The 10261-nt window shown below is 34.3% G+C and overlaps 1 protein-coding gene across 1 annotated transcript; it reads left to right on the top strand.

Annotated features, from left to right (window-relative positions):
* The first annotated feature begins 1071 nt into the window (after window positions 1-1071).
* LOC132600585 (F-box/LRR-repeat protein At1g67190-like) lies at window positions 1072-8465 on the top strand. Its single transcript, XM_060313850.1, has 4 exons — window positions 1072-1369; window positions 4170-4749; window positions 5164-5924; window positions 8330-8465. Exons 2-3 carry the CDS (start codon window positions 4174-4176, stop codon window positions 5857-5859), a joined length of 1272 nt encoding a protein of 423 aa, XP_060169833.1. The 5' UTR covers window positions 1072-1369; window positions 4170-4173; the 3' UTR covers window positions 5860-5924; window positions 8330-8465.
* The last annotated feature ends 1796 nt before the right edge of the window (window positions 8466-10261 follow it).

Below are 10261 nucleotides of genomic sequence, written 5' to 3'. Positions count from 1 at the left end.
CGTAAGGTGTCCTGCTCGGGCACGAGTCGCGGCCTACGGGGTTGGGTCGTGACAAGTACAATGTCATATGTGAATAACATACGCCACATCACCTCTCCTTGAATATGTCGCATCAGTTCATCCATCACTAATGCGACCAGGAAGGCGGTAAGGGCTGATACCTGGTGCAGCCCCATCAAGATCGGGAAGTGTCTTGAGTCGCCTCCACTGTCCTAATCCGAGTCTTAGCTCCATCATACATATCCTTAATTGCCCTGATGTACACCACATGTACAACTTTAGACTCCAGACATCTCCAAATGACCTCCTAGGAACTTTATCATACACCTTTTCTAGGTAAATGAACACCATGTGTAAGTCACAATTAAAGGGATCAAAAATGCATATTTTAATTAATTAATAATTAGATATGATTCGTCAAATATCACAAGAGCTTAAATTATACTCCTTCTGTCCCAATTTAATTGTCTTAGGTTTTTTTTTGTTTGCCTGCCCCGAAAAAATGTTTCTTTCAAACATCCTATAAGATAAGTTTAAAACCACAAGATTCAAGGATATTTTAGTACATTACCACATTTTTAATTTAGTGCCACAAGAATCAATTTTTTTTTATTACTTAAACTTTATGACCAGTCAAATTAACACATTTAAGAGCTCGTTTGGATTGACTTATAAGTTGGTCAAACCAGCTTATAAGCCATTTTAAACTTATTTAAGTGTTTGGCAAAAATAGAAAACAACTTAAATTAAGTTTAATGCTTAAAATAAGCCAAAATCAAGAAGTTGCTCAACCTCAATTTTTTTTTTTTTTTTTTTTGGCTTAAAAACCATTTTGGTTTTTACCCAACAACTTTTCCCTTTTATCCTATGTTTTCTGTTAATTCCAATACTACCTCTACTTCTAAATACCCTTTAAGCACTTTTATTCAAATATTTAACTGATTATTTATAAAATAACTTTTAACACTTAAAAATACTTTAAGCACTTATACTTAAAAGTCACATTTTTTTTTTCCAGCTAATCCAAACGGACTCTAAATTGGGACAAAAGTGCAAATGACCCATTTCCTTCCCTTCCAACAAAATATAAATCAGTTTTGTTTTTCCCTATACTAAATTTTCCTTTATCTCTCATTATCTCCCTCTCAAAGTTGGCGGATCTCCAATTTTCACTTATAATACCATTTCCTTGATTCACTCTTCATCTGTTCCCTTCAACCAATTATCCTTAATTCCCATTTGCTTCTCTCATACTTACAACCTAATGGACACAACAATAATGGTACCTGAAAAATTCTGGTTCTCATTTCTTGGTGATTTTGTGGGATGGCATCAATCATTCATTTCTTTTGGCAGTTTCCTCAATTGGGTATGTTAAAAAATGCAAACTTTTTAAGGTTTACAATTAGAAAATTGTTATAGATCTTGGGTTAGTGTTGTTTTATGTTATAAAATGTAGTTTTTTTCCTTCAGAAATTGTGAAATTATTGTGTTCTTGAGGCGCCCATTTGATGCATTAATGATTGTTACTTGGTTTTTTTAGTGTTTTATTAGAAGGTTGAAAGTTAAAATTCATGCAATTATTGAAGAAAAACCAAATCTTGATTAATTTGGTAATGCTCCATTGTGGGGTTACTAGGATAATAGTAATCTTGAGAGGTTACGAACTCTTTGGGTTCTATTTGGTTTAGTTAGTGTCATTTTGAAGGTTGAAAGTAAAAAATTTATGCAATGATTGAAGAAAAATGAAATCTTGATTAATGTGGTGATGCCCCATTGTGGGGTTAATAGGATAATACTAATCTTGAGAGGTTACAAACTCTTGGGGTTCTATTTGGTTTAGTGAGTGCCTTTTTTGAAGGTTGAAAATTAAAATTTATGCAATGATTGAAGAAAAATGAAGTCTTGATTAATGCGGTAATGCCCCATTGAGGGGTTACTAGGATAATAGTAATCTTGAGAGGTTACTAAATCTTTGGGTTCTATTTGGTTTAGTTAGTGGCATATTTGAAGGTTGAAAATTAAAATTTATGCAATGATTGAAGAAAAATGAAGTCTTGATTAATGCGGTAATGCCCCATTGAGGGGCTACTAGGATAATAGTAATCTTGAGAGGTTACTAAATCTTTGGGTTCTATTTGGTTTAGTTAGTGGCATATTTGAAGGTTGAAAGTTAAAATTTATGCAATGATTGAAGAAAAATGAAATCTTGATTAATATAGTGATGCCCATTGTGGGGTTACTAGGATATTAGGCGGCCCTAGGATTTTTAGACCATAATTATTTTTTTTGGCTTACTAGGTTCTGAATAGATTATCCTTCCCATTTGCTTCTCTCATACTTACACCTCCATGGGCAGAATAATGGTACCTAAAAAATTCTGGTTCTCATTTCTTGGTGATCCTGTGGGATGGCATCAATCATTCGTTTCTTTTTGCAGTTTTCTCAATTGGGTATGTTAAAAAACTTGAACTTTTTTGGCTGTACAATCAGAAAATTGCTATAGATCTTGGGATAGTAATTTCTTTGTTATAAAATGCAGTTTCTTTTCTTCAGAAGTTGTGAAGATGTTGTGTTTTAGAGGCCCCCATTTGATGCATTGTTTCTTTGGCTATGTGTATATATTGGTGAATGCATGTTATTTGGTTTAGTTAGTGTGGTATGTGAAGGTTAAAAGTTTAATTTTCATGCAATGATTGAAGGAAAAAAATCAAATCTTGATTAATTTGGTGATGCCCCATTTTGGGGTTACTAGGATAACAGTAATGGCTTGAGAGGTTGCAAACTCTTGGGCTTCTATGTGGTTTGATTTTAAGAGCCCGTTTGGATTAGCCGATTGTAAATAGCTAATTAAGTTTCAAGTGCTAAAACTAATTTTATAAACAAACAATTCCGTATTTGGATAGAAATGCTGAAACTGTTAACAAGCAGTTGATGTGTTTGGTCAAACAGTGCTGATAAGCCGTTCTTTTGTTAATGTGACTAAAATATCCTTAAATTTTTTGCTAAAATTATAATTTTTAAAGTATCCATGTAAAACAAGGAGGAACAACGAAGAGTTTAGTTTTGAGAAAGATATTTTGAGAATTAGAAAAAAAGGTTAAGGATAAAAATAGTAAAATACTTGGTCAAAGCAAAAGTGCTTATAAGCTGGAAAGTCATAAGTTGAGGATGACCAGCTTATGGCTTATAAGCAGGGGCGGATCTCCAGTAGCAGGCGTGGGTTCTCGGGAACCCACACCAGCTACCGTAGGTCCTATTATTATATTGGAAAATATAGGAAGAGTATAAATATTTTCAGTTAGGAACCCATAACTAAATGGCTGAATGGATGGTTTCAGGGCAGCGCAGGAACTCCTAAGGCGTGTTTCGTCCGGGTGTGCGCGTGATCGATCCTGCCTACCATCGTTTTTTAAATTTCAACTCGCTTTTTGACTTCTAAAAAGCAGAAGACAGTTATAAAATGCAAGTGCTTCACATTTTTGCTCTTTTTTTAAGAAAAAATATATGTTACAAAGTCAACTAAAAAGAAGCAATCAGCCAATAAATTGTTATTTTTTCCAAATCCCAACATTTCAAGTCAAATTTGAAACCAAAACAAATACTCCCTCCGGATAAAAAAAAAGTGTCCACTTAGCCTTTTTTTCTTAGGTAAAAAAAGTGTCCATTTATTAAACTAAGAAACAATTAATCTTATCTTTTCAGATTTGCCCCTATTAAGTCTTATGTGATCAAATCCCAATGTCTATTTAATAAGGGTTAGTTTAGTCAATTTACATATTTTTTTTCTTGAAGTAAGTAGTTTCTTAAGGGGTGTGTAAATGGCTAAGTGGACTCTTTTTTTGATCCGGAGGGAGTAAGAAACAAGAAAAACTAGTGTTCAAAACTTGTGTCGTTCTTCCACAAATTACTTATCAAAAAAATCCCTAAATCCTTATCCCAAATTTGCATGTTATTTTATTTTTTTATGAACCCACAAGCTTAAAATCCTGGATCTGCCTCTGCTTATAAGCACTTGGCTTAAAAGCACTTTGGCGTACCCAATGCGTAGATAAGCTAACAAGTGCTTATAAGCCAATTTGACCAGCTTATAAGCTTAGCCACTGTAAAGTTTCCTGTGAGAATCCATTTTGGGATTCAAATTCTGATTTTTATTTTACTTGTTCCAGTGATATGGATTACCTTCCTGTTGAGGTCATTGGGAATATCCTCTCTCATCTCGGAGCAGCGAGGGATGTAATCGTAGCTTCCGCAACGTGTAGAAAGTGGCGCGAAGCTTGTCAGAAACACCTCCATACTCTTTCATTCAATTCTCATGATTGGCCACTCTATCAAGACCTAAGTACTAGTAGGCTCGAGATACTGATTACTCAGACATTGTTTCAAACTACACGTTTACAAGGTTTATCAATATTGATGGACGATGTTGACGAGTTCTCGGCTTCCACTGTAGTTGCTTGGCTCATGTATACGAGAGAATCGTTGCAATGGTTGTTTTACAATGTCCGAACGACTCCGAATATTAACATTCTTGATATATGCGGGAGACAGAAGCTGGAAATGTTGGTGCTTGCTCATAATTCCGTATCAGGGGTCGAACCAAATTATCAGAGGTTCCTTTGCCTAAAATCCCTTTCATTAAGTTATGTCAGTATTTCAGCATTGGATCTGAATTTATTACTGACAGCTTGTCCGAAGATCGAAATTTTAGCTCTTATGAATCCGGAGATCGCAATGTCGGATGCACAGGTAACTAGGGGTGTCAGATGGCCGGGTTGGACTGAATGTGGGCGGGTAATAATGGGCTAAGCTAATCAAAAGTTACTTGGGCTGAAATGAGCTAGGCTAAGAAGCGGGTCATAGCCTAACCCTCCCAATTCTTTCTAAGTTTTAATTTCTTTGTTTGTTCTCTTATAATTGTTTAGATGCCTAATAAATCTATTTTTTCCTTTATGATAGCATATATAAAATATCAAATAAAAAAACTGTCTTTTTGAAAATATCTTGACAAGATTTCTCATGGGTCAATTTGGGCTACATAACAGCCCAATTTTTTGATGGGCTGAAATAGATTGGGCTGAAACGGGTCAATGACCAGCCCAAACTTGGGCGGGTTTGGCGGATCATGTTCTCCTGGACTTATTTTGCCACCCCTATGCACAGGTAACTGTTGAGCTGAACAGCACTACACTAAAGAGTATCTACATCGAAGCGATAAGTTTGGACAAGTTTATATTGGAAGCTGACAGCCTTGAGAATCTGCACTTAAAAGACTGTGCGCTTGAGCTTTTTGAGCTCGTCGGAAAAGGAACTTTGAAGTATTTCAAGATCGATGATGTTAGTATTATACATCTCGATGTCGGTGACGCTGTTGATAATCTTGAAACTGTAGATGTTAGTAATTTCACGATAAATTGGTCCAAGTTCTATCAGATGATTTCGAAATCCTCCACGATGAGAAGTCTCAGGTTATGGGACGTTGTATTTGATGAAGAGGACGAAATTGTGGATGTGGAAACGATTGCACTTTGCTTCCCACAATTAAACCATCTTGCAGTTAGTTATGATTTAAGAGACGACTTAAGGGAGGGAATTCTTCAATCTGGTTTACAAGGATTATCTCTGTTAGAGAATGTCAATGTGTTGGAGCTGGGATCAACGGTAATTAATGACGTCTTTACTCAGTGGGTTGCTGGTCTACTGCAAAGATGCCCTAATCTCACCAAATTAGTTATTCATGGAGTGATTTCCGAGACTAAAACACATGAAGAGTGCCAAATGTTGGCTGGATTTACCTCGTCTATTGTTCAGCTGATGAGGAAATACATGCACGTAGATGTGCAGTTTGAATTTGAGTAGATCAGAAACATACATAAATGTGGAGTATCGGGCTCAATCAACAATAGCAGAGGCCGGTAGAAAAGGTATTTGATCGAACTTTGAAGCCTTTGCTTCCCTTGTTCTCTTTATTTATATAAATATAAATTATTCGTAATGAAATGGTTCAGATATGGAATTATTTCCTTGTAAAGTTTCTTATGATTTTGCGACTCCACTTCAAGTGATTCTAAGTAAAAGAAAGAAAGAAATTAGTATATAGCAGACGATCCTTTCCACTGGATTAACAAATTTCCTTGTTTACTTGCTGTTGCTATAATACCGACAACCAAATTAACAATTTACATGTGATGCATCCTCTAGGAATTCATTTCATTTTACCCTTAAAGTGAAATTTCAGTCCTCTTGATTACTATCAGACACTTGACAATTTGATGAAATGCGTTGTCTAGTAAACTAGATTTCATTATTTAGAATACAGAGAAGAGCCTAAAATACCCTCGAACTATTAGAATTAGTGCAAAAATACCCTCCATCCACTTTTGAGCTCCCAAATACCCCTGTCATCCACCTTTGAGCCCCTAAATACCCCTGCCATCCACCTATGGGGTCTAATATACCCTTATTTCTAACAGCCCCAACACCCAATTTTGTCTATCCTTTCGTCCAATTTACATCGTTAAGCTTTTATTTTATTAGATTATTAATTGTATTTTTTTATGTTAACTTGTAGTCAAATTTCTTGATGATCTCTATTACTATTATTACTTTTATTATTACTATTACTACTACTATTATTATTATTATTATTATTAATAATAATAATAATAATCTTGAACTTGGACGGTTTTTTCAAACAGATTCGGGTCCAAACTTCTGTCATTTTGTTCTTGGCATATTAGATGAAAAGAGGAAAGTTTTGATTTCGCAATTAAGGCGGATATTAAGCTATGATTTTTATGATTACTAGTAAGAAATTAAGGTGAATGAATTAAGGAAATAAAGTGGAATGGAAAAGAGAAGAGAAGAGAAGAGAAGAGAAAATCAAATTAGAATAAATGAAAGAATATAAAAGGCACAAAAAAAGGGATTTTGTAGCCATGGAATTTCGACGAGAATTGGGGAATGTTTGATTTTAACGAAATTTAGAGATGGCGGGGTCTTAGGAATTTTGAGTAAATAACAATGAGTTATGGATATTTGGTTTTGGGGGTAACCTGATACCTTTAGGGATTTTTAGTTGGAAAGGGATTATGGGCTGGGTAGAAACTTTAGGAAATGGGTGAAAAAATTTATTTGGTTTATTTGGGGAATATAGTAATTTCAAATAGATTTTCTCGATTTTCATACTGATAATAAAAGTAGAGGGATAAAATATTTTGGTAAATAATTTTATAACTTGTAATAGTAAAGTAATCATAGAAACATAACAACAACTATAAGTGTGACGCTAATATCAAAAATATGTTTAAATAAATATTATAGAGATGCGAATAGGATTAACACTGCAATTAAGCCAGAAGGAGAATAAATGCATGAGTGATTTTTTTTTCTAGTAAAACGAAAAGGTAGTAGTAATAATAATAATAATAATAATAGAGATCATCAAGAAATTTAACCAAAGGTTGTGATAAAAAAAATATATAATTAATATTCTAATAAAATCGAAGCTCAACAATGTAAATTGGATGAAAGGATGGACAAAATTGGGCGTCAACATGAGACTGTTAGAAATAAGGGTATATTATATCCCATAGGTGGATGTCAGGGGTATTTGGGGGCTCAAAAGTGAATGACAGGGGTATTTGGGGGCTCAAAGGTGGATGGAGGGTATTTTTGCACCAATTCTAATAGTTCGAGGGTATTTTAGGCCCTTTTCCGTTCAGAATATGAATGTCCTTTCTCTTGATTACTATCAGGTACTACATGACAAATCCGTGCATGAAACCTATGCTATAAAAACAAAAGCGACCAATCATACATGTATACAGTGTTATAGAATCACGGCCATGCTCCTCTAAGCAACACCCTACCCCACCCTTCGGCAAAAACAAAGAAAAAAAAAAGAAAAGAAAAAGAAGCAATAACAACTACTACTACTAACTACTTTAAAAAAAAAAAAAAAACTAGCTGGTGTCGACTTTATGTATCTTCACTTTCATCTCAATGCCAAAGTAGTCAGTGTTGATCTTATGAATCTTCACTATGAGTGTCGTTCTTTTTAGATCTTTGTCAAGAAGTTTTGACTTTAAGTTGCTTCAATTTTCAACTTAGCAACATATAATTCTCTGTTACTAATGGTTTAACAGATATGCCTAACAAAACAGTTTTGTTTGTTAACTTGTTGTCTTCTCAGTTTTGTGGAGTTTGAATTCATAATATACTTACTCATTTTATATCCTTGAGTGAAATCATGTTGATGTATATTTACTATTTTTTTTCCTGAGCGAGTGATCTGGATCTTAAATTGAAACTCTGATCTCTTTCACAGGACACTTAAAACTCAGCGTGGATAGAGGAGATGGGCTAGTGTGCCATGATGCATCCAAATGCTAAATGTTGTTTCCGCAAGTTGGACATTTTCACGTTCCAACAGTTTGTGTCAAAAAAAAAAAAAAAAAAGACAAGTAGGAAGTCTTCCCACATGCTTGTTCCTTTCATAGAATTATGATGAAAGATAATCACCTATGAAATTGACGACTTAGATTTTTTTTTTTTTCCATTTCATGTAGAAGACTGTCAGGGCTGCAATCAGAAGCCAGATCTTAGTTCACCTTTTTTGTAACTTGTATATGAGAAGAATCAATTAGAATGCATTGAATGAAATGAGAACTGCTGCATTTTATAACTAAGATTGAGCGCATTCTCTCTTCAAATGGATCTAAGCTCGTTGAAGAAATTTCATAGTAATATAAGCAACAAGAAGTTTTGACCATTGTTGTCTTTGATAGATTTCCCCCCCCCCCCCCCCCCCCCCCATTTTTCTTATCTATAGAAATTGAAAGTTCTTGTTTCTTGTATGTTTTCATCCCATCTAGAATGAAGGCTCTTAGCATTCTTGTCCGACCGTTGTTTAATGTTTTGACAATTTGTTAAATGGATGGGAATGAACACTTGGATATCTGATGAACTCTCCATCTACACGGCTGTATTTTCGACCAGCATTATTTTTCGTTATGCCCTTTGTGGAAAATGATGATTCTAGTTTTCTTGCATTTTAGTATCAGATGTGCTGAATTTTGAAACTCTCTTCTATGTATTCCATTGAAATTGCAGCTATGTTATCTCCAGGAACCCATAATTTAATGTTTATCTTGTGTTTAAATTGGAATACTCTTATGTTTTTGTCTATCTTTTTCTCCCCCATCTCTCACATACACGCGGAGAAACATCTTTTTCTTGATCATTGAGACCTGAAGCTTTGTGAAGCATCTTGATTCTTGGTTATGTCACTTGTTATGTTTTTGGGCTCTTAAGCAATTGGTGTAGGAGGCGTTTGGTGTAGGAGGCGTTTATGTTGCTTGAACTCTTCAAAAAGTAGTTGGATGCATGTCGATCCTCCAAAAGTAGTGCATTTTTTTTAGTGTATGAGCAACATATAGGAGCTCATTGACACATAGTAGCCTCAGTCTTTTGTATCAGAACTCAGAAGTTATGCTGGGACTCATCAAACCAAATAAAAATGAACTGTCTCATGGTTCTGTTGAATCGCAAGGTCATTTAGCAACTTAGTTTTTGGACATCATATCTTTCTAATAGTTCAAGGGCCTAAATTTGACTCTTCAAGATTTTGCTAAACTTTGAACAATAATTGATTTTCTCCTATTTTTACAGATACGACATAACTTGTTTGGGTTTGAGGTGTAGTTGTTGTGTATGCATCAATATGGTCTGTCCACATATTAAAAATTTAAAATTTAAGGTTTTCTTCAGCATAGTGTAGTTTCTAATACCAGTCTGATAATATTATCACTTGTAAATGAAAAATAAAACTTGTGGTTGTCATAGTGGATCTGAGTTCTTTGTTTGTTTTGTTGCACTTATAAATTAAAATTTTATGTTATTCAAAATAGTTTTGTTTATGTATATGCGGTATGAATAAGGCTAGCTAGCCACATATTCAAATAGGGTGACAAACATTCAAACAATAAAAATAACTTAGCAGCTTCTAATCCTTCTGAGTCTTATAATAGTTCAAATAACTTATACTAATATATAGTCAATCATTCAATCTATTAATTAATTAGCGAACACGCCATTTATATTATTTTATTGGAGGTGTCGACTTCTGGTAATTACATAAAATAAGTTCTTTCTAAGGAATACTTTAGGACAAAAGTCTCGCTTCTTGACATGATAAAAAAATGTGTTGTGATAATTGGAGATATAAATTTCCAATTCCATTATTCCCTTGATCGAAGAT

This window comes from Lycium barbarum, chromosome 6 (assembly GCF_019175385.1).
Source record: "Lycium barbarum isolate Lr01 chromosome 6, ASM1917538v2, whole genome shotgun sequence".
Lineage (NCBI taxonomy): Eukaryota > Viridiplantae > Streptophyta > Magnoliopsida > Solanales > Solanaceae > Lycium > Lycium barbarum.
Note: the sequence above shows the minus strand (reverse complement) of the source record. Positions and strands in the feature narration are given on the sequence as shown.